General features: G+C 39.9%; 2 protein-coding genes across 2 annotated transcripts; one reads left to right on the top strand and one right to left on the bottom strand.

Annotated features, from left to right (window-relative positions):
* The first annotated feature begins 1,354 nt into the window (after positions 1–1,354).
* LOC129680468 (bifunctional 3'-phosphoadenosine 5'-phosphosulfate synthase 2) lies at positions 1,355–9,891 on the top strand. Its single transcript, XM_055612115.1, has 4 exons — positions 1,355–1,889; positions 3,982–4,250; positions 7,286–7,515; positions 8,246–9,891. The coding sequence occupies exons 1-4, from the start codon at positions 1,754–1,756 to the stop codon at positions 8,385–8,387; spliced, it is 777 nt and encodes a 258-aa protein (XP_055468090.1). The 5' UTR covers positions 1,355–1,753; the 3' UTR covers positions 8,388–9,891.
* Positions 9,892–15,302: 5,411 nt separating this feature from the next.
* LOC129680467 (outer mitochondrial transmembrane helix translocase) lies at positions 15,303–19,622 on the bottom strand (the record flags this gene model as incomplete). The annotated part of the gene is given in 2 exon segments (XM_055612114.1): positions 15,303–17,177; positions 19,489–19,622. Coding segments are annotated over 2 exon segments (255 nt in total), but the record flags the coding sequence as incomplete, so codon positions are not given.
* Positions 19,623–25,179: the final 5,557 nt, after the last annotated feature.

Here is a 25,179-nt window from a genome sequence, read left to right on the forward strand (position 1 = left end):
GTAAATTGCTGGCGCCTCATCGGATTATGAAAATTACTAAAAAACCACCAGCTTCACTGAAGGACATTTTTTTATGATGCTGTAAAAATGACCTTTGAGTCCATATTGTTTTTTTTTCTTGTAACTTATTCCAAAACATAGCAGTATAAAAAATACTTCTGCTACATACAACAAGACTTGATGACTGTGCAAGGAAAAGTTCTTGGCTAGTTATTTGAGCTTTGGGAAAACCAGCTATCCATCCCATACCCCCTTTTTAAATATCACTGAAACCCTGGTGTCATGAATGTGGCATTACAAATGCATGTCTTCAGACATGAACACTTGGCAAGTATGGGGGGGGTTGTTTTGTTTTGTTTAAAATGAACAAAACCATGTTACTTCAAGAAAAACAAGAAAGAGTACTTATCAGTTGTCAGCAATTAACCTTGAGGTTTCAAACAAAAACATTTTATTCATCACTATGAGTGCGGCAGCAAGTTCATACTTAGATTTTCTTCTAGGACTAGCAGTGACACTTACAAGCGTGTGTGTCAATTAAAATTATAAAATATGTCAGCCTTTGAAGTCTGACAAACTCAGTGAACCAACAGTTTCTCATTGACAATCACATTATAGTAAAATAATAATAATAAATTTATATCTTATATATAAATTATATATTTATGTATTATGTAATTATTATCACAAGAATAATAATTATTATTAGGTAAAGGATTCATTAAAAAAACAATGGAGTTTTAGTAACAGAGAGTATGAAAAGTACATAAAGTTTCAGATTCCACAGTGCAATTCACCTTTAAGAAACCTTGGAAGGAGATGGCTAACTAACCTGGAGAGATGGCTCAGTGGGTGAAGTAATTGCTATTTGAACAAGAAGACCTGATTTTGACCCATCTTCCGTATTCATATCGTAGAGCCAGACACAGCAACAGCTGCCTGTAATTCCAGCATGAGGCAAGTAGGGACAGGAACCTCTCTGGGTTAGAAGGAGTAGCTATGAAAATGTAGTTGTCTTCTGTTAAGCCATACTTAAGTAGAATTGCAAATGGTAAAAGTAATGGCCAGCCTTTCTATTTGGGGGGAAGGGAATGGAGGAGTGTTTAGTTTTGACAGGCAATAGACTCATTACTACTTCTACCTGAAGTTTCTCAGCTTTAATTTCTAATCTAATTCCGTTAGATTATAGCGGAAACTGACGCTATAATCCATATAAACAGAAACTTTGGGGGGATGCTCCTCAATATTTGTGTTATGTGATTGTGCTGCTAGGACTCAGCCGTGCTCCTGCTCTGCTACCTACCTCCCCAGCAAGTTCTGAGAAGATCACAAGCAAGCTAAGAGATCAAAAATTTGACAAATACTGTTAGAAAGGATGCAGTGCGGTAACTCAAAAACAGGAAGGCTGGAGAAGGCTCAGGCAGCCCAGAGGTTGCCGCACATGCATGCAGACCTGGACTTAACCCCTCAGAACCCACGTAACATACCCAAGTGCAGTGGCCAAGGAGGTTAATTCCACTGCTGGGGAGGGAAACCCAGGCAGATCCTGGGGCCTCAGTGGCCAGGCAGTCTAGCCAAATTTGCAAGCTACATGTGCAGCGAGAAACCCTGCCTCAAAAAATAAAGAGCTATTGATAAAGTTCCCCAACTCTACCCTCTCATCTCCACATGTATGTACACATATGTACACACATACTTCAAGGAAAATGAAATCCGTCTAGTAAGTATTAACTTTAGTGATGTTTCTTTCTAGATGGTGATGGAAAGTGGGGATTGGCTCGTTGGTGGAGACCTACAGGTGCTGGAGAGAATAAGGTGGGATGATGGACTGGACCAATACCGCCTAACACCACTAGAGATCAAACAGAAGTGTAAAGACATGAATGCTGGTATGTAATCTGGTTCTATTGCAATACTGACAGCAATACTAGCCAGAAATTAAAGTGTACCACGAATCAGTTGTTCGTGTGTGTGTGTGTGTGTGTGTGTGTGTGTGTGTGTTTGTGTGTGTGTCTTTTTAAATATAGGGGCTGGCATTGAATTCATTTTACAGCCAATGGTAACTTTGAACTCTTTGATCCTAATCCTGCCCCGAAATGTTGAGATTACAGGCATGTACAACCAGGCCTGGCTGAATCAGCATTTAAAAGCGGGGGGTGGGGGTGGGGGGAGAGAAGAGGGAGATGGAAGCCAGCCAGGCCTCCCCACCTCAAAGCGCAGAGGTAGAAGCCTGCCAGAAGCCATGTGGATGTCCATGGTCTGGGCTGCAGCCTGGCCTGTTATTATCTGTAGACTGTACAGCTGCCAGGGGCCATAATGTGATGTGAGCAGCCTGCACTGCCACCTGAGGCCACGGTGATGCCCAGGTTGGTGCTGCCACCTAGGACCATGTCAGGGCCTGCTGAGGCCAGTGTCTGTGTTGATGTCTGTGGCCTGTGTTGCCACTAAAGGCTATGTAGATGCCAGTGGTCTGTAATGCACCCTGAAGCCATATTGATATGAGTGGTCTGTGCTGCCATCTGAGGCCATGGTGATGTCTGTGGTCCTGGATGCCCCCAAGGGCCTTGTCTGGGTCTGTGTTCAGGGTCTGTGGTTGCTAGAAATCATGTGTAAGTCCACGACTGATGCTCAGATGACTGTAAAGAGCAAGGGAGCTGCTTTTGCAGTGATATGGATGATGCACAGCTGCCTCCGTTTTATTTAAGGGCGAGACACTGAGAGTTTGACCATGCTCCACGGAGTATATAGATAACAGAAATTGAACTTTTTCTAAAGAAATTTTTGGGGGCAGAGGAAGAGGTCAGAAAGGTGAGAGGGTAGACATAAGGACTGGGAAATGAGTGTGATTGGGGTGCATGATGTGAAATTCCTAAAGAATCAATAAAATATGATGTTGAAAAGAGAGAGGTATGTTACTTCTAATGAGGTGAGTGTGGAGGGGGTTGCCAGGTATGTGTGGATCAGATCTGAGGGGTCAGATCCCCGGGAGCTGGAGTTGTGGGAAGTTTGTGAGCTGTCTGATTTTGGGTGCTGGGAATCAAACTTGGGTTCTCTGAAAGAGTAATGCATATTCTTAACCATGGAGCCATCTCTCCAACCCAGCATTTTTTTAAGTGATGACATCTATTGGTTTGTATATATCACAATTGCCCTACATTTGCATACTAGAACACTAGGCAGCTGTTTAAAATATGCAAGTGTAGAATAATTTCTGAAGTGGATCCATTAAGTACAGAAGCAAATTTCAGAAGAACAGTACAGACACACATTAGAAAACAAGAAAGTTGAAACAAACAAACAAACAAACAAACCTACTTGTGTCTACAGAAGCACAAAGGATTCTGGGAGCACTGGACTGCTGGTGCTACCTCCTGGGGGTGGTGGAACAAGAAAGGAAACCTTTTCATTTTTCATTCTGTACATTTTGAGAGAGTGGTAATGGTAGGAAGTCATGATTTTCATTTTCCATTTTGGGCTTTTATATATTTCCTACATTTTCTGCAATATATATATGTATATTAATTACACTTTAGAACTAGAAAAATACAAACGTCACGAGTTCCTACTTAAGTGCAAGTGTTTTTAAGTAGAGGCTCAGTTGGTTTTCACCTGGAGACTGGTCCCTGTGCACATCTCTGTGTGCTCTACCTCATGCTCTCACGAAGGTGCGCCTGCAACAGGTACAACACTCGTGAGTGCCGCAGCCCGGGGTTTCAATAAGGGTGTAGACAGCACCTGTTTTAATTCCTGGCTCATGCTTTCTTCTGTGCGGTTTCCTGCTTCTGCATCCCATCCTGTCCAAGCACCTGGGCACTGCTGCTGATGTTGGATTCACATCCCTAACAGCCAGGCACATTCTCCCACTGTCAAAAGCCGGAGGACTGAACGAGGGGACTGAACAATCTACTACTTCACGTTTCCCCATCCGTTCTTAGGGACAAGCAACACTGCTTACTTTGAATCCCGGCTCTTCTTTCCTAGATGCTGTGTTTGCATTCCAGTTGCGCAACCCTGTCCACAATGGCCATGCTCTGCTGATGCAGGATACCCGCCGCAGGCTCCTGGAGAGGGGCTACAAGCACCCAGTTCTCCTGCTACACCCTCTGGGGGGCTGGACCAAGGACGACGATGTGCCTCTGGACTGGAGAATGAAGCAGCATGCAGCTGTCCTGGAGGAAGGGGTCCTGGATCCCAAGTCAACGATTGTTGCCATCTTTCCGTCTCCTATGTTATATGCTGGCCCCACAGAGGTGAGCATTTCCCTGAGCTCAGCCAAGGACTAACAATGCCAGCTAAAGCTTTATTTGGAAGAGTAAAATAAGTTTTGGGATCCATTCTTTTTTTTTTTTTAATTTTATTTTTTTATCAGTTACATTTTATTAACTCTGTATCCCAGCTGTATCCTGCTCCCTCATTCCCTCCCAATCCCACCCCCACTCCCTCATCTCCACCCTGCCCCTTTCCAAGTCCACTGATGGGGGGAGGGGCTCCTCCCCGTTCATCTGATCCTGTTTTATCAAGTATCTTCAGGACTGGCTGCAAAGTCCTCCTCTGTGGACTAACGAGACTGCTCCTCCCCTGGGGTGTGGGGAGGTCAAAGAGCCAGTCATTGAGTTCCTGTTAGAAATAGTCCTTGTTGCCCTTAATGAGAAACCAATTGGTTACTGAGCTACCACGGGCTATGAGCAGAGGTTCTAGGTTATATCCATACCTGGTCCTTGGTTGAATGTCAGTCTCAGAAAAGACCCTGTTCCCAGATATATTTGGTCCTTGTGGAGCTCCTATCCTTTCCCCATCATACTAACTCCCCTTCTTTCATATGAGTCCCTGTACTCTGCCAAAGGTTTGGTTATGAGTCTTTGTATCTGCTTTGAAAACACTGCTAGTTAGAGTCTTTCAAATGCCTTCAGTATACTCCTGTCATACGTTCAATGCACATCCCATCTGTCTTTCTAAACGAGGATTGATCATCTTACCCCATATCTGCTCTCTTGATTATCTTTTTTAGGTGTATAGATTTCATTATGTTTATCATATCTTATAGGTCTATATAAGTGAGTATATACCGTGTTTATCTTTCTCCTTCTGGGATATTTCACTCAGAATGATCTTTTCTAGATCCCACCATTTGCCTGCAAATTTCATGATTTCCTCCTTTTTGATTGCTGAGTAGTATTCCATTGTGTAAAAATACCACAATTTCTGTACCCATTCCTCCGTTGATGGACATCTGGGTTGTTTCCAGGTTCTGGCTATTACAAATAAAGCTGCTATAAACATGGTTGAGCAAATATCCCTTTTGTGTACTTGAGCAAACTTTGGGTAGATACCTAGCAGTGGTATAGCTGTGTCTTGAGGAAGCACTATTCCTAGTTGTCTGAGAAAGCGCCAGATTGATTTCCAGAGTGGTTGTACCAGTTTACATTCCCACCAGCAGTGGAGAAGGGTTCCCCTTTCTCCACAACCTCTCCAGCATGTGTTGTCCCTTGAGTTTTTCATCTTGGCCATTCTGATGGGTGTAAGGTGAAATCTCAGGGTTGTTTTGATTTGCATTTCCCTAATGGCTAATGAGGTTGAGCATTTCTTTAAGTGCTTCTCTGCCATTCGATATTCCTCTACAGAGAATTCTCTCTTTAGCTCTGTTCCCCATTTTTTAAGTGGATTACTTGGTTTGTTGCTTTTCAGCTTGTTTAGTTCCTTATATATATTGGATATGAGTCTCCTGTCAGATAAAGGGTTAGTGAAGATTCTTTCCCAATCTGTAGGCAGTCGTTTTGTTTTGATGACGGTGTCCTTTGCTTTACAGAAGCTTTTCAGTTCCATGAGGTCCCATTTGTTGATTGTTGCTCTTAGAGCCTGTGCTGTTGGTGTTCTGTTCAGGAAGTCGTCTCCTGTGCCAATGAGTTCTAGGCTGTTCCCCACTTTTTCTTCTAACAGATTTAGAGTATCTGGTTTTATGTTGAGGTCTTTGATCCACTTGGACTTTAGTTTTGTGTAGGGTGATAAATATGGATCTATTTTCATTTTTCTGCATGTAGACATCCATTCTTAATGAGCCAATTCTACTTTTCCCACCCCAGCTAAACTTTAAAGATGCTAGAAGCATCAAGTCCAATATAAACACATTGCTTGGACAATATGGAGGTTGGCATGTGATTGAAGTAGGTAGCCAGCACAACTCACCTGAGTCATAGGGCAAGTAGTATCTGTGTTACCTTTGTTACTGTGATAAAACATGACCTGAGTTTCTGTGGGCTTATGGTTCCAAGGTGATGAGTCTATCATAGCAGGGAAGCATGGCAGCTAGTTGCAGGCTTGAGCTCAGGAGCAGGAAGCTGAGAGCTTACATCCTTTACCACAAGCATGAATCGAAGCAGACAGCAAACTGAAGTAGATAAAGCTTTTTAAACTCGAAGTCCATCCTAGTGACACTTTTCCGCCAGCAAGGCAGGACCACCTAAAGCTCCCTGAAGGGTAGGCCCAACTCAAGACCAACTGTTCAAATGCCTGAGACTAAGGGGGGAACTTTCTCATTCAGACCACCATACTAAGCTAACAATTTATCAGTGCCAATTGTTCTATGTGATTCACTATGACTCAGGAATTTTTAGAAGGGAGAAGGATCTTTAAAAGACAGCATCATCATAATATCACAGTGACCCTATTTGAGATTCTTGGTCCCTCAGTACTGGCCATGCAGTGAACTTGGAGTTTGCAGAAGTACGATTGAAAGGATCTTAATTAACTCTTCCAAACAGCCTAAACTGAGTTTAAGAAACTCTCTTCAGTTACATCAGAGTTCCACACCTTTCTACAGCTCTCCTCCCATCCTATGGGTTTTTTTTTTTTGTTTGTTTGTTTTGTTTTGTTTTGTTTTGTCCTGAGCTTTAAAGATAGCAAGTCTTATGCTGAACTGGAATCAATACTTATATATGAAAGGCAACTAGTTCGTTACTGGCAATCCGAGGATGACTTAGAATCTGTAACATCGCTTAAAATTTGATTTGCCCCAAAGCTAAAATGTGTAATTCACAGTCCTTTGTAATAGTATTTCTGATTTCTTGCTTCATTGAGATCCCTATAGCTCATGACTTTAGAGCTCCTGTCCTATCCAATACAATCCACCTTGAAAAGCGCTCAAGGCTCAGCACTCATGGACTTCCTTGCTACTTTTAGTTGACCTGCCCCTCGCAATCATCTCGAAAACAAGTTAAGGAATCAGCACAGAAAGGAACCTGTGGACTTGGCCCACAACCATCATGCTCCCTATGTGGTTTTTTTCCAGGTCCAGTGGCACTGCAGGTGCCGGATGATCGCAGGGGCCAATTTCTACATTGTGGGCAGGGATCCTGCAGGAATGCCCCACCCTGAGACAAAGAAAGACCTGTATGAACCTACCCATGGGGGCAAGGTCTTGAGTATGGCCCCTGGCCTCACCTCTGTGGAAATCATTCCATTCCGAGTGGCTGCCTACAATAAAACCAAAAAGGCCATGGACTTTTATGATCCAGCAAGGTAGGTCTAGAGGAAATTTTCATTGGCACAATTGGCATGAGGAGGCAAAACTTTGACCCTCTGGGAAAGTCCCCAGTTTACATGCTCCCAATTGGAAAGACACTCCCTTAGGAGTTAAGAGCGGCTCTTGCACAGGCTGTGTCCCCTGACATCATAGCAGTCTTCTGCATGTGGCTGTTGGTCCACAAATATCTCTTTGGGTATAGCTTACTAGTAGAATAATTGCCTAGCACGTGAACAGCTCTGGGTTTGATCTCCAACACCCCCACAAAAAGCTCTTGAGCTGGGCATACTGGCACTTGCCTATAGTCACAGCACACAGGAAGTGGGAGAAGGGATATATGAAAACTCCAAAATCGCAACAAAATTGTCCCTCTCCACATATATATATCTTATGTACACACTGTGAGCACCTAGCATATTAGGTGAACGGACATAAGGGAAAAGATTGTCAGTGAGCATTTATGGTACATTCATGCCCCATACTAAGTTCACGCAAGGTAATCTCTGGCCTCAAGATATGAAAAAGGCAGATGTGCAAGAAACACTGCATAGACATCTGCCTTTATTCCTCTTTTGTAAGATTATGAACGGAAGAATGAGAGAACTGCCTATTTTAAAGCATGCGGCTGTGTTCGGGGGGGTGGGGGGGGATTCTAAACACCAGCAATCCAACTCCAGGGATCTTTGTTCCTTCCCTGCTCTGAGCTCTCTGTTGCTGTACTGACAGGCATGCCGAGTTTGACTTCATCTCAGGAACTCGTATGAGGAAGCTTGCCCGGGAAGGAGAAGACCCCCCAGATGGCTTCATGGCCCCCAAAGCATGGAAGGTGTTGACAGATTATTACAGGTCTCTGGAGAAGATGAACTAGGTGTCCCTGGTTCTGGCTTCTTTCTCAAGTGCTCTTTGACTGACGATTTTTTTTTTCTATCTTTGTGATTAGATGCTCTATATCCAATTGCTCCTTGATGACTTTTTGAAGTTAGTATTTTACAACGAGGTAAAAAGTTGTGCCTATAATTTAAAACCAACTTCATTATGTTTATCAAAGTCACACTGGAAACTAAGTCTTAGGCTTATACTGTTATACATTCCAGAGTGAAAACACTTGTATTTTACTTCATCTCAGCAGATGTTCAGACTTCTTAAAAATGTGACTATGTCTAATTGACTTGCCCAACACAGAATGATACTAACCAGCTTCATGTTGCCAGCCTGGAATCCCAGAAGCAATACACCACGTGAACAGCTTACCTCACGACTACACACGGCCTCACTGTCCAGTGTGTCAACTGAAGATGCAACTGGAAGAAACGTGTGTGAAGACGTGAATGAAATCTGAAAGAGCTATGTAATTTACTTTTGCAGTGAAAATGACATAGTCCAATACAAAGAGACGTTCTAATGGTCTCCTATGAATAGTAACTCTAGTTTGACAGCACTCTTCAATATTGTGCTTTAGTGAAGAATTTTCCCTGATGATTTAGGAATCGTCAGGGTGTACTGTAGAAGACTTCTTTCCCCACTTTGCTGTGGTCGTAGTTACTTAAAGAGGCACCTATTTGATTGCTGTAACCAAAACAAACCCACATATTAAATTAACAAGAAGCTAAAACTGTTGATATCTGAAGTTAAAATGCAAACTTTATCCTAGTGAACAGATAATATGTACATAAGCTTTGGGGGTGCTGAGCACTGTAACACACAAAATTGACATTAGCCAATACTGCTCACACCAAAAGACTGCCCAGGCCGCCACACTCCTAAGCGGGGTCCCTGTCTACCTTAGACAGCGTAAGAGCAGGTTCTGATTCCTTGAAGCTACTTAACAAAGCTCTCCTTGAGGATGCTAAAAAGCAACCTTCTTGGAGACTGAGGGCTCAGGGTATCCCAAACTCTCAATGTTACAAGTTTCCAGACTGTGCCTGTCGTGAGACATCCTTTGATGGTTTTATTTCTAAGAGGTGATTTTTGTATTTTATTCAAGGTTCATTGTTGCCAAGGAATACGTAAATAAAAAGCATCTTTTACATACAGGTTTCTCTGGAAGAGACCCCAGACTGAAAAGAGAAATTCACTTTTTTCATACTGCTACTTTTTAAAGTTAATAAAAGCTCTTCTGAGAGTAAGATATGTACCATGACCACAGCAAAGTGAGTCTTCAACTGTGTTGTGCCTGTGCTCCCTTCTGTCAGAGCCACTCACTGGTGCCTTTAAGACTACACATTCACTGACACGACAGGACTGTAGTGCCTTAACAAGCGAATTGTGACTTTAAAGACAGTAAGCTGCCTTTCTGCTGAAGTACTACAGTTAGTGTAACTGTTCTGGTGTCCAACTTGTATCTGCTCTTCAATAAACCTCTGGAAGACCAAGCTAGTCCTTTTGTCTTGTAATGCTGAGTATTGGCTGGCATCAATGGCTGCTTGAGGGTGTCAGAACACTGTGTAATCGGAGAGCAGTAACAATCCTCTAGGGCTTTAAGAGGCTATTTGTCCTTATTCATGTCATTCTCTAGCTTGAACTTCAGATGTAAATGACTCCTGGTCTTAGCTGAGCACTTGCTTTTCAGAGGTGACTTATCACCCTCTGCCCAGCATTTCACGGCAAGACAATCTACAGTGACGAAGCCAAAGCCCTTGTTCTTATGGGAACAGCCTCCCCAGCTTCACCAACAAGCTTAAATCACTGTCTGCATTCCCCCCTCCGTAGCCTCCACTGTGTTCCCCTTAGCAGTGGTGTGTGTCTACGGTAGTGCGCCTCCGCTCTCACTCTCAGTGGCCTTCAGGCTACAGCCGGTGCCTCTTCCAGAGCAGCTGGGTTACTTCTAATGGCGTGATGCAACTATTTCCTACTGATCTTCACAAATACTAGCAGAGGAATAGCCAACTCACAGCTATCCCTCGGTGCTACAGATGTGGCTCGGTAGGTGGGCTGCTTGCCTAGCATACATGAAAGGCCTGGGTAAAGATTGCCAGCACTGTGTAACTAGGCACAGAAGCATGTGTTAATTCCAGCATTTGGGAGGTAGAAGCAGAAAGATCAGAAGTTCAATGTTTCCTAGGCTACACGGTTAGATCCAGTCTCAAAAAATAAAAATGAGTGAATGAATGAATGAATGAATGAATGGTGCCATTTGTGGCTCCCCAGATTTACCTGGTGGCTCTTACCATCAATTAGCAGGGCAAAGTAGGCCAAGAAATGTATGCATCAAAGTGTAAAGAACTACTAAGAGGCCATGACACTCTTCAGAATTGTGAACAAATCCTGGAAAGGCATACATAAATCATTTTGTAAGACCTTACATCAATATTTATCAGCCACAGAAGGCACCTGAAAGACTCTACCTAGCAGTGTATCAAAGCAGATGCTGAGATCCATAACCAAACCTTCAGCAGGGTGTAGGGAATCATATGAAGGAAGGAGGAATTAGTATATCCTACAGAGGACAGGGAGCCCCACAAGGTCCAAATATATGAGCACAGGGGTCTTCTATGAGACTGTTTATCCAACCAAGGGCCATGCATGGATATAACCTATGACCCCTGCTCAGACATAGCCCATGGTAGCTCAGTATCCAAGTGGGTTCCCTAGTAAGGGGTACAGGAATTGTTTCTGACATGAACTCAGGAGCTTCCCCTCCTCCCTGAGAGAAGAGCAGCCTTGCTAGGCCACACAGATAAGGACATTGCAACCACCCAGAAGATACCTGATAAGCTAGGGCCAGATGGAAGGAGAGGAGGACAACCCCTCTCAGTGGAGTCGGAATGGGGCAGGGAGGAGATGAGGGAGGGAAGGGAGGGTTGGGAGGGAAAGAGGGAGAGGGCTACAGCTGGGATACAAGTGAGTGTATAAAATTATTTAAAAATAAAAAAAATATTTAAAAATTTTCAAAAACAATTGGCTTTCCCAAGCTCCTAAAAAAATAAGATAAAATAACTTTTCTCTTGAGATAATTATATATATATATTTATCAGGGCCCAATATTTCTTTCCAACCCATCTGTCCTGCAAGAAACAAATCTTGATTTCTCAAGAACAGCAGCAAGTTTGCCGTTTCCCCCTCATCTTCCACTTTTCTGTTAGGCATCTGAGTCTGGCAAGTGTTCATATTCTGTAGAACTGTCTTTCCAGGCAGGAAAATCAGTGAATCAGACAGACAAAATAAGTTTTTCTTGTGCCTAAAGGTTTCAGGGAACTGCGTAGCTTTTAAATGACTCAAATTCCCACTGCCTATTAATAGATATGCTTAGAGAACTGACTGTTCAGGAATACTGGAAGAATATTCACCAATCTCTCTCCCAAACCCGGCATCTATGTAGTGCCTTGGTGAATACTGTTACTGGGTCGCACACAGAACATAGTTACCAAATGAAGATGATATTCAAGTAATTCACAATATGCATTCCAAAGTAGTAAATTTGGCTCATACTGTAATTTTACTTAAATTATCAAAAATAAGTGGGCTATTTGCTAGAATTTGAACATTTTAGCGAGGTTCTAGAAAGAAAACTATTTCATTATAAGGCTAGCAAATTAGAGTGGACAAAAATCAACCAACCAACCAACAAGAACTCATTTGGAGAAGTCTTTCAGAGGTAAACCTGGCCTTACCCTGGCAGTATTGGTGGAGGAGCAGACTAATGTGGATGCAATGCACAGAGCTATGTGCTTGCCAGACAGGGAGAGACCTAGCAAGGACGGGGATAATTCAAGAAAGACTGAATTGCTGGGATAAATGGAATCTGGAAACATATCACCTGTAGAAACAAACTCTTGGACTACAATCCTACTCCTTTGGGTTTTGTCAAGAGCATATCAGGAGAGAGGCTAGATGCCTTGTCTATTCTCAAGATGACTGGATTCCAGCTTTTAGAATTAATACCAAATGAAAACCACAAATATGAAGGTGTAACCCAAACTCCTCCCAGCTCAAAACAAACAAGATTAAAAGGCTGGTGAATGGGTGAGTAGGGGCTTAGTTAAAACCATCAAAAGGTTCAGTTAAGGGCTCAGCACAGGGCCAGTGCAATCAGGACTGGAAAGAACAGGTAGCTATCTGCCCTTTACCCTGTCATAGGGAAGGGCTTGTCCTCACTCAATATAAAAACCTGTATTGTATTTCATTTTCCATGGCTCTTGTATATCTGTCAGATAGTATAAAAACTTTAACAATTATTTTACCAAGGCAGAGTTGGGCACTCCAAGTGGAAGAACTGAACAGGATGCCACACAGCAGTCCTTGTAAGCCTGTACACATGAATCCCCTCTCACTCTCTGCATGCCCACTGGTTATACTGCCCTTTATTTACCAGGTTGGCTGTGGCATTTCACAAGCAGCTAGCTATGTGCCAGTTTTGTTCATCCAGCACTCTCCGCATAATACTGTTTAGAATGAATTACCACTCTCTCCTTTTGTACTTAGTCTTAATGCCTCAATAGACCACTATACTCAATGGCAACCTATTTCAATAATTCCAGCAGCTCTCAGAGCAATGGGCTGCTTGAAGAGTTCAAGCAATCCCCTGGAGAGAGAGAGAGAGAGAGAGAGAGAGAGAGAGAGAGAGAGAGAAGGCCTTGAGCAATCTTAGCTAAAAATAAGAAGTTGGTTTTTTCAGCTCTCCTCTAAGGCCATGAGTTCCACCTGCTTCAAAGAAATTATTTTCTAGATTATCTGCAGTTGGTTGCTGCCAACAGAATCCTAATGGGGCAGTCTTTCTAAGGTTGACTATGGCCTAGACATGTCTGTGAACAGGCATGAGATAAGCAATCTTCTGAGTAACTGAATTCTGAAATCTACTCATCTTTAGGACAATGTCGTCTACGCCATTTCTTGGTTACAAATTTGCATGTCAGTTATCAACTCCTTTTGGTGTTGCTTTAGAACTGAGCCACCATGCCGGACATTATGGCACTAGGAAAACTAGGCAGGAAGCTCTCCAAGCTTCGGCACAGGCTGGGAAGCCATGTCTCAAAAACACACATCTGAGCTGTCATGGTTTACACACCTGTGTTTTCGATGCATTATAAACATGGCAATAACGTTCACTGCAACTTATTTCAAAGCACAAAAACAGTCTAAAAACAGACTCAAAGCAGATTCATTTCTATTTATGTGTGGGACATGTGAGTGTGGGTGGTTGCAGAAGCCAGGAGAAGGCCCTGGATTCTCTGAAGTGAGAATTACAGAAAACTCTGAGGGAGAGAACTGAGTGCTGGGAATCAAACCTGTACCCTCTGAAGAGCAGTAAACACACTCGTAACTGCTAAGCTACCTTTCTAGTCTCCTTAAAAGGCTTAGAACTGTAAATATTCAACAATCACAAAAAAACACACCCTATTATTATGAAATTTAACAATTACCAGGCTTACCAGGATGTCTTCAATTAACACTGTGAAATTATTTTTTTTAATTTAATTTCATCTGCATGTGGTGACTCTTACATGGATTAGCTATACTGTAGTCAATTCAGTTCGGAGATTGTTTCATATGGTTCAGGTTCTCTTGAATATGATTCCAACAAATGTTGACTTGTATAAAAAAATTTTAAAACATTTACCTTTATTACTTTTAAGTGTGTGTGTGTGTGTGTGTGTGTGTGTGTGTGTGTGTGTGTGTGTAGGTAGATGTGTACATGTGAGTGCAGGTGCCCACAGTGGCCAGAACATTAGATTCCCATGGAATTGGAATTAGGCTACTGTGAACAGCCTGACGTGAGTGCTGGAAACAAAACTCTGATGTGCTCTACAACAACAAACAGTACGTGATCTTAACTACTAAATCATTTCTCCAACCCTTTGGACAGAATTTTTCCCTCACAGAGGATTCTACTGCTTTATTTGAGATACCAAGATAATGCTGCAAGTGTATTCATGTAGGCTTTACCCTCAGCTTTCTGAAATTCTTTTTAATATTCTGGCTTTAAGAGACGCTAAAAGAATGTAATTAAACACTACCCAATTAATTTCATCGAGAACAAAGCCACAAATAACCCAATTACAGTAGAAAAATAAGGTGTAGCAATGAGGTGCTCCTATAATTTTTATACAGGTAGCTGCTGAGCCTCAGGACACTGTCATCTTGCATCAAAACCACAAATTACAGATGTTAAATAATACTGTCTTATTACTGTCCATAGCAGAATATTTAGATTATCCCATAACATAAGTTCTGGATCTAGCTGCAGGTGGGGAGTAGATTTCAATAGGAAAAAAGGAGTAAGATTTGACATTAAATCAACTTAAACACTGAGTTTATAATCCCAATTTTAAAAGGCATGGAAACAGCAGAAGACACCAAACCTATCAGAAATCATCCAACAGTGAGATTTCAGAGAAACATCTCACAGGCAAGCCTTTCATTTTAGTTCCTAGAGATAACAGAAGTGGCCTGGAGACTGCGACCATCAGTACCATGATGGCTAACATCTGAGCAGTGTGTCTGCTGAGTGCCTCCATGCTATCACACTGTTCAACTCCCTAAAGCAGGTGACACAGTTGCCTAGGAGATGAGGAACAGAAACAAAGCAGCCAGTCTCAGGACACACAGTGGGAAGCCTGGAGTTAGCCCAGAAAGCCTCAGTATGTGTTTTAAAACCTAATGTCCAACTACATATGTGAAATGTCTATGTAAAGCAGAATGAAAATTATAAACACTGAAAGTTACTTAAATTATAAGATAATAGTTTCACTTACTTTATGGCTCAATATCCTACATGAGTCATGGTTGCTGGGATTAGTGCATTTTTTTTTTCATCTAATTGGAACCATAAAAAAATTCAGTGCTATAATTGGATAATCTGAATTTAATAGAAGATGAAAAGACACAAAGTATACACATCACTCATTTCTGAACATGCCATTACATTAAAATTAAATTACTGAAACTCATATTAAAACAGAATAATTCAATATTAAAATGTCTGCTATAAAAGTGTGAAATCTCAAATGCAAGATAAAAACTGCCCAAACACAAATTTTATAAACAACAACAAAACCCACAATTTAAAGTAACTGAAACAGATCAAGGACTTAGTGGAAAGAAAAGAATCAAAAGGAAAGACCTTTTATTGTAAATTATAAAAACAGGACATGTTTCTTGGTGTCTTGTATTAGCATTCATTTCCCATCGTCTTCACAATATCGCATGGCTTGCTGCTTTCTGTCATACTAAGTATTCTCCTGCAATCTACAACCACCAAAGCACAAATGGAGAAACAAAGTGTCCAGCAGGTTCTTGTGAGACACATCACTAGAGAAATTAATCCAACAAACACATGGAAATTTAGTTTTCAAAGAAAAATAAAACAAATAATAAAAACAAAGCATTTTTTTTTCCCATAATTTAATCATTCTGCTGATTCAGAGGCACCATAAGACTGTGCTGTGGCATTATCTTCTTGCTTTGTCATATGCTGAGGTACCTGCAGCAGAATTCTGGTTACTGGAGGTTTGAAAAAAGAAGTTTTATATGTGGTTCACATAACATCAAGGGACTACAGATACAACACAAGAATTCGGATGTGTATTTGTACACAATTTATACTATGCTGAGAAAAATTTTAAATTAAAGTTACCAAATGAGCATTTTTTAGCACATTTAGTAATGACTATTTATATATACTATCATTTTATTTTGGTGACCAAATTAAATTTGAACATAATTAAAGAACGTGTAACTTTCAAGCAACATTTAACAAATACAGTTATAGAACTGTTACAATGAGAGTCACATACACGTATTAAAGAGCACTGAGGTTTCTCAAACCCATTGTTTTGAAGGTTTTCAACCCTTCTTAATGTAAATCAGTGTAAAAACTCTAAAAATTATACTCAGTCTTAGAGGACAATGTGGTGAATCAATGCTGACCACTGAGCAGATCGTGTTTGTCTTTGACTCTCCCGACAACCATTGAGACACATGGACATATTCAGATGTGGTTGATTCAACCAACTGCAGAGGAAATTTTCAACTTAAAACTGGCCAAAATAAGTGACAACTAGGAATGGCTGAATCACACTGCACCTGTCAGATCCTGCCTTAAATCCTAGTTTTGCTACTGACTATCTAGTGCTTTTGGATTCCGTAGTTAGGGTTAAAATAAAAAAAAAAAAAAAAAAAAAAAAAAGCTTCTGTATTCAAACCTATCTACAGAATATTTAAAAAAACCTGTGGATATATACATTTAATATACACTCATACATACATACTCACATTCATACTCACATGTCTAGAAACCAGCACCTAACCACATCCCATTTCTCACTAATGACTCAACAAATCATTTACTACTTTAAGACCAGCTTACACTCTATAAGGCTGTAACAGCGTATGGCTAAAAAGGTCAAACAAGCACCGACACTCAGGCTGGACTCAACTTCCTCTTCATGATTTCTGACAAGCAGTAATATAACAGTTTATATAACAGACCTTACTAACTTAGTATCTGAGTATAAAACCACAAGCATGGATCTCCCTCACTGCTGTAAGGATGAGAGTGCATCCCATGAGATCATGGAACCGTACAAATGATCTTTACTCCTAGTCTAAACAAACGTGAGTCAAAACATTCTGAAAAGCTGCATCCTTTGATTTCTTCATCTTTTCAATTGCCCGATGCAGGTCCTGCTGCTGCACAGGCCGGATTTCATCTTCATCATGACTAAAATGTAAACAAAACCATCAAATTGCCAAATCATTTTAAAGTATGCCTACCTAAAATATTTTACCAAGATTAAAAGATACCTGTGTTTAAAAATACGCTTGGTTTTAATTATATAAGAGTATAATAATAGTCTTCTTCCCCGTTCCAGAACCAAAGACAATGACAATACACTGGACATTCTTCTAGAGGTCATCTGTACACAAGAGTAAATGTGGATATGAAAGTCACAAGGCACTGTGTTAAGATTTACTTTCATTTGTATGGTGTTTGCCTGCATGTACATATATCCAGCATGTATGTTCCTGGTGCCCTCAGAGGTCAGAAGAGGGCCTCAGAGTCCCTGAAACTGGAGTTACAGATAGCAGTGAGAAACCCTATGGGCACTGGAAACCAAATCCAGGTCCTCTTCCAAGAGCAGCCAGTGCTCTTACCCACTCAGTCATCTCTCCAGTCCCATTACAGGATACTTTTAAAAGCACTGAGTAATTAAGAGGCAGCCAAGCAAAATGGCTGTGTAAAATCATTTCCCACCATGAGCAGCACACTTTCATTAACGTTTGGCAGATATTCAAACTGAAGCATAATTTCAACCAGGAAATCAAGTTACTCTGGTGAACAGAAAAAACCCAAACCTAGCACTTCCTAGGCATATGCATATATGTATGTACACCTGTAGCCTTTTCCAAGATAGAAGTATCAACATTCTTAAAAACAACTCATCTAAGGCGTCCTCTTTAGTTTAATCTTGACAAACAAACAATAAGCCCTCACCACCAAAAAATGTTGGTAGTTTACAGACACTTGTGGAAAACAGGATGATTCGAGTCTAATGGCCAGATTTTCAAGGCTTTCAAGCTTTTTGTCTTTCATTATTAATGTAATTAATTTAAGCACAGTTTATGTGCCATTTGTTTATTTCTATTTTTAATTTTTTTTGTTAGAAAAAAGACCTTTGGGAGGCAGGTTTTTGACGATGTTAAAACATTCCCAACTTGCTGAAATAGCTGGAATTATAGAGCAGCACAGACATGGTGCGCATCTCTCACATGCAGCAGGAGGGAGTAGCACAGTGGGTGAGAACCATGCTACTGTCTAGCAGGAACTCCAAGCAAAAGTAAGTAAATGAATTTTAAGAGACACTTACTATGGCACCCCACTATACTTAGATGCATGGATACCACAGGCAAGTCAGGGTAACACGGTATGAAAACATCAGAGCAAGAGAGATTGGCAAACTCCTCTAATACGACCTCAAAGGAACACTGGTTTACTAAGAACTTCTTTATTAGAGAGCTGACATTCTGAAAAGATGTACGGTGTAATGCTGCTTCAGGAGGTCTTTTCAGAATCTTTCTCAGCACCGTTAATTCAGAGCCAACTTATGTTTGCTGAAATAAGGATAACAAAACTGATTTCTCAATATCACCACACTTTTAAATGGTTTCAAGGGAAATTAGCTGATGTAAGAAATGGCATTACTGCTCAGCTGAAGCCCAGTCCACAGCAGCCCCACACCCCTTTCTTATGTGTGAAATTTATGGAAGATAACACACTCATTTCTACACATAATTTAATTTTAAGATACAGAAACAATCTATAGATCCTAGAGAACCCTGTTTTCTTAACACAGAGGGCAAGCCTGGCAAGCCATTGTTTACCAAATGAAAATCAGTATTTTTCCCCTTAATTCTAGAACATCCCCACAGCAATGTCTCCATTTACAGAACTCTTTAGGAAAATAAGGTTAAGCACTTCTATGAAAACATGAGGACCTGAGTTTGATGTTACACTGAAGAAAAAAGAAAAAAAAAAAAAAAAAGGATGGAGCCGGGCTTGGTGGTACATGCCAGCACTTGAGGAGGCAGAGGCAGCCAGATCTTTGTGAGTTCGAGTTCGAGGCCAGGCTGGTCTACAAAGTGAGTTGAGGACAGCCAGGGCTACACAGAGAAACCCTGACTCAAAAAAAAAAAAAAGGACGGATGCGCTATAATCTCAGAGCTGAGAAGGTGGTGATGGAAGGATCTCAGTCTGCTGACCAGCCCAATCTAGCAGACCTCTGGGTTCAGTAAGACCCCCCATTATCTTAAAAACTAAGGTGGACAGGAATTGTAAGACACCTAACATCAACCTGCATGTACACATGAACACATATACATATATGAACGCACACAAAAAATGGCAATAAAGAAGGGATGTGTTGCCAATTCAAATATTTTTTCTACAAGCAGTCTAGTATAAAGCAAAACAACAATAACCATCTAATCAAAACAGTTTGACAAGATACCAGAAATCGAGTCTAAATAATTACCTTTCTTCTGATGTAGAATTGACATATTCCCTGACGCAGAGGAGGGCAGCATCTCGACACATTTCTTTTAGGTCACTTCCTGAAAACCCATCAGTTTCCTGGGCAACTTCTAGAAGATCTACATGTCTATCCACCTTAAACAAACAGAAACATGCTTATAATAAGTGTATAAAATTAAGCAAAATACTTCCAAATATCCATTTGCAAATCAATGTTAAGTATATCATAACAGCCAAGTGGAAAGAGACAAAAATATTCTTAGTCCCATAAAAACTTAGAAATTAAAAAATCCAATTTTCAAAAAATATATTAATTTTCATTATTTGTCATTACAACTGAAACATGCACAAGTGTCATCACTGACACTATTGCATCGTATTACCCTGCAGGCAGGTCATGTTTGTTAAGTAGCAGGGTTTGTAGGTGAATGATTTTGATGATCTACTTAATTAAATATACTACTGTAGAAGCTTGCTAAAAATGTATGAAATGAATTTAAAAAGAGTCACCTGTGTCTTTACACTTAAAACCCCATTTAATTATAATGTTTTAATATTCTGCTACCTCAATGCTAATTTAACTTAGTACTTGGTTTTGTCCTTCCATCTGAGCTTATGGGCTTGAGGGAATCCAAAACACACTAATGTGCAGACAAAGAGAAAATAAACAAGGTGTGATTTAAAGTCTATTTTGCCACATATTAGAAGAGTATTTGCTTAAACTGCCTTTTAAGATAGTGTTTATCTTCAGTGATAAGGTGTGATTCTTGGATGCAGAAAAAAGGAGAATCCTGTTTTCAAATCCAACCTGCTGGTCTGTGTCTTGAATCGTTACCAATAGTATTCAGGGTTATTACAGAGAGGTGTGTACTGGCTCCTGTTATTGTTGATTACTTAACAAGTGTTTCAGCATTATTTACTCTACCACCACAGCTACCAAACCATCCTCCCATAATCTCTTGTGTGGAATGAGTTTGATAGTAAAGAATTCCTTAGCCTACTTTTAACCTTGCAAGTTTTCCTGTGTCCTTTAGTTATGACAGTCTTTCTGGGTATATTAGGATGGACTGGTAACTGTGATCATTCAGAATTTGAAATACACCATTCCAAGCTCTCCTTGCTGTTAAGGTTTCACTTGAAAAGCATTTATTTTGAAGAGCCTGCCTTTATACTTGAGTTGGCTTTCAATACACTTTCTTTATTCAGTGTTTTAACTACACACGGCATGTGCAGTTTCTTTTTTGGTCATGTCTGTTTAGTGTTGTATGTTCTCTTCTACCTGGGTGGTCTTCTCTTTCTCTCAACTTAGGAAATTTTCCTTTTGATTTTATTACAAGTATTTTCTATGCCTTTGGTGTGAATTCTTTTCCTTCTTCTATACCCATAATTCTTAAATTTTGCCTCTTCATGGTATCCAAGTTCTTGTTTGTTCTGTTCCTACATTTTAAAAAATTAATCAATGACCTTAACTGAATGCTAATTAATTTTTTAGATGTGGGAAGACTTGGAAGTGAGAAACAGCATGGGATCTGCTCTGCTGCCTGCTCTGCAACTATGACCTTCAAATTACAGTGTTACCTTCCTTAAATACAAGTGTTAAATGAAGAGAAGTTGGGGCTGGAGAGATGCCTCAAAAATTAACAACACTGGCTGCTCTTCCAGAGGCCCTCGGTTCATTTCCCAGCAACACGGTGGCTCACATCCATTTATAAAGGGATCTGACGCCCTCTTGTGGCATGCAGGTGTACATGCAGACATAGCACTCATACATTAAAATAACTGATTTTGTTTTAAAGAGAAGCTATGTATCTTCAACAAAAAGAAAAATTAATCTAGAGGCTAAGAGACCTGAACTGTTTAAGACGCAACACACACACACACGGAAAGAAAGAAAGTCTATACTAACAATCATCTTTTAATTTAGGGTATAGAAAGCAGAAGAAAAATTCTAGATAAGAACCTGTAAGGCACAGGAAACATAAGTTTACAATCAGTATAGGAAATATGAAATATAAACACACTACTGAACATGACTTTGCAGAAAGCAAAAACAAGGTATTTCATGGGAAGAACTAAATTAAGACAAAATCAATTCAAGCTTATAATTAAAACAAATGCAACCAACTAAACTAAGACAAGATTATCCATATCATAAAGAAGCAGGCTTTATATCATACTTGAAAGATACATATATAATTGAAAATAAACAGTTACAAGTTATATGTAAGACAAATATGAAATGAAATGAAGGTGGTGTTCTTTTAGTTGCATTAGATCAGAGTTACGTGCACTGGAGTACAGTCTTTTTTGCTCAAGGTGCATACTTGGGGAAATAAGTCATTGCATAATGATAAAAATTTCACTAGGAACAAAAATCCCTCTGTACCTTTATATACACCTATCATTTCAGAATATAAGCAGCAAAAATGAACAACGAGGCAAATGAGCAAACCACAATACTCGAAGGGTGGTAACCTGCCTTGCCTCTATGATGATAGGTCACACAATCAAGTCTAATTCTACCTAGTAACATGCAAGCATGATAAAGCTGTCTTTATTAAGTGCATCTATCAATATGAGGCTTTTAAAAACAAAAGTAAATGAATCTCAGATTTTACCAAAGCTGTATTATGCTTTGTTATTTTCATATCAGCAATTAACCAGGGAGCATTCATATTTCCATTATAAAATGATTAAAGACTAATCCTTATGCTTTTATAAACACAAAACAAAATGCTAAAGTCTCTGTATCCATGACAAATATAATTTCCAAAGACCTTACTGTGTTTAAAAAATAAAAAAGACCACTAAAATTGGTTTAAATTACACACGAATCATTTCTAAGTTTGAATGAGACAAAGACCTTAAATTCCATTATTTATATTTACCATCTATACGTAAAACAGCTACACTAGACCACATATGATGTTCAAAAACATTATTAAGTTGCCAGGAGGCATGGTGGCACATGCCTTCGCAGGCAGGTCACTGACTTCCGGGCCAGTCTAAGCCACATAACAAGTTCCAGGCCAGCCAAGGCTATACACTGACACCCTGTCAAAACAAATGAAAAATGTTGGCCTGGTAGAGGTGGTACATGCCTTTAATCCTAGCACTCAAGAGGAAGAGGCAGTAGAGGCAGGGATCTCTGAGTTTGAGGCCACTCTGGTTCTAGAACAGCCAGGGCTATACAGAAAAACCTAGTGAGCTTGAGGCCAGCCTGGTCTAGAAAGCAAGTCCAGGACAGCTAAGTCCACATAGAGAAACCCTGTCTCTAAATAAATAAATAAAATCAAGCTTTCTTATTATACAATGTATCTTATTCATAAATTTCTGTTCATTTGTGGTTTGCTGAAGCAGGGGCTTGCCAGTATAGCACTGGATGGCCTTCAACTTTTAGTCCTCCTGCCTCAGCTTCCCAAATGGTAAGACTTGGTTGGGTGTCCATGCCTAGCTTAAATTATTATAGATTGAATAATTATATTAGTTATTTCAACTATCTTCTAATTGTTTCCAGGAATACTACAGCTACACTAATTCAAAAGCACTGTTTCATTTGACTGATACCTCTCCTTGTTAAAGGTTTGCCAAATGAACAATGTTTAATCCAAACAGCACTATAACTATAATATTTTCCTGAACATTATTATTCAATTAAAATCCAAAAAGTCATTTGTCAGTTTTTAATCTAAGATATAAATTCCTTACCTAGAAAAGTATTTTAAAAGAATTTTCCTAAAACTATAAAAAAAAAAAAACATGAATATATAGATTTCTTAGAAAAGTCTATGTAGCTTTTATCTTGCCTCCCAAATGGTTAATAATGGATCTAATTTTTGTAAATAGGTTAAGTTCTTTATATATTATAGTATATATACAATTGATATATATATATATATAACTTTATATATAGTATATATAATTGCTATAGAGTAGATAAGTGACAGGTTCAAGTGATCCTGGGAGATGGCGCCTGATGAGAGGTGTTTGGTTATGCTAGAACAGTCGTGAGTGGATTGATGTTACCTGTGAAGGAGTCATTACCAAATTTGCAAGTTTGGGAGTTTTATTCTTTTTATTTTTGCCTTATTCTTACTAACCTGTCCTGTGCTATTCATGAAGTATCTGAGTGTGACTAGATATTGTCATTACATACTTGAACCTTGCAACATGCAGAACTATAAATTAAATAAGTCTATTATATCCTGTTACAACAGCAGAGAACAGCCTAACATGAGAGATGGTTCAGTTAAACACCGATTGCTCTTCCAGAGGTTCCGGGTTCTATTTCCAGCACGACAGTGGCTCCTCTACTGTCTGTAACTCCAGTTCTGGGGATCACACTATCTCTTCTGCTCTCCACAGACACTGCACATACGTTACACTTAAATACATTCAGGAAAACCACCTGTACACAATCACTTTTTTTCTTTTAATAAAGAAACTAATTAAAGCACTGCTTCTAAGAAAAACAAGAAAGTTATCAAGCAAAAAGATGTAAAACCAGAAAGAGCTTCACTATCAAAAATGATCCATCAAAAATTTTTTTTTTGTACTTTAGTAAGACAAACTGATATTAAATTCCCCATAAAAATAAACAAAAAGACCTTTGTGTTAAAGGACAGGCAAGGTCTAACAGAACCAAGTATTACAGCTGTCTCCAAGTGAAAACAATGTGATGCTGGTACAAAGAGACCCAAAAGACCAACCACCTGATGCAGACTAGACTATGATAACGAAGTCTATTTAGAAAAAGACAGATACTCAATAACTGGCATTGGGACAGCTGATTTGGACACATATTAGATCAACATTCTAGTTTTAAAAATCTGTATTAATTCCAAGTACACGAAAGATTTAAAAACTCTTGAGACAAAGGCCACCCTGACTGGTGCACCCTCCTGGTGGAAGAATGCAGGCCACCTAAGAAGCAGTCCTTCCCTTTCCCTCTCCACCAACCTCAACCCGACCCACCCAGGCTTCTGACCCAGCTATCAAATTTCAGTAACAGCCACTCTTCAGTGGAAACTTGCACTCTGGAAAACAAACAATTTGGAAGAGAGAAAAACGGGGACAACAGGAGAGGTGGGTAAATGAAGGAAAAAGCTATTGACTATAGATTTAGACAATCTTTTCTTTTGAAAGATTTATTTATTATTATGTTTACAGTGTTCTGTCTGCATGTGTGCCTGAATGCCAGAAGAGGGCACCAGATCTCATTATAGATAATTGTGAGCCACCATGTGGTGGCTGGGAATTGAAATCAGGACCTTTGGAAGAGCAGCCAGTGCTCTTATCCTCTGAGCCATCTCTCCAGCCCAGATTTAGACAATTTCAAACTATCAATTAGGCCAGGCTGTTGCTCAGTGACTACTTGAGTGCGCATTTAGCAAGTAGGAAGTCCTATAACAGTAACCTGATCTGAAAAAATAAAACCACAGTTAAGAAAAATGTGGGACTCACACCTGTGCATATATGTACAACTAACTGGACTTAGAGGGTTATATTTTCTAAAGATACAAAACTGGGAGGAGGATGTGTTTAGGGGAAGAAAATTGGGACCCTATATAGTCATACATGAATGAAATTCTAAAAATGCAATTTTTTTTTAAAAAGTGGGAGATAATTAGAACACTATACAAACTAAAAAAAAAAATAAGTAACAACAATGAATCATTTCAATTTGTTTAGA

Source organism: Psammomys obesus, unplaced genomic scaffold (assembly GCF_907164565.1).
Source record: "Psammomys obesus unplaced genomic scaffold, mPsaObe1.curated_primary_1811, whole genome shotgun sequence".
Classification (NCBI taxonomy): Eukaryota; Metazoa; Chordata; class Mammalia; order Rodentia; family Muridae; genus Psammomys; species Psammomys obesus.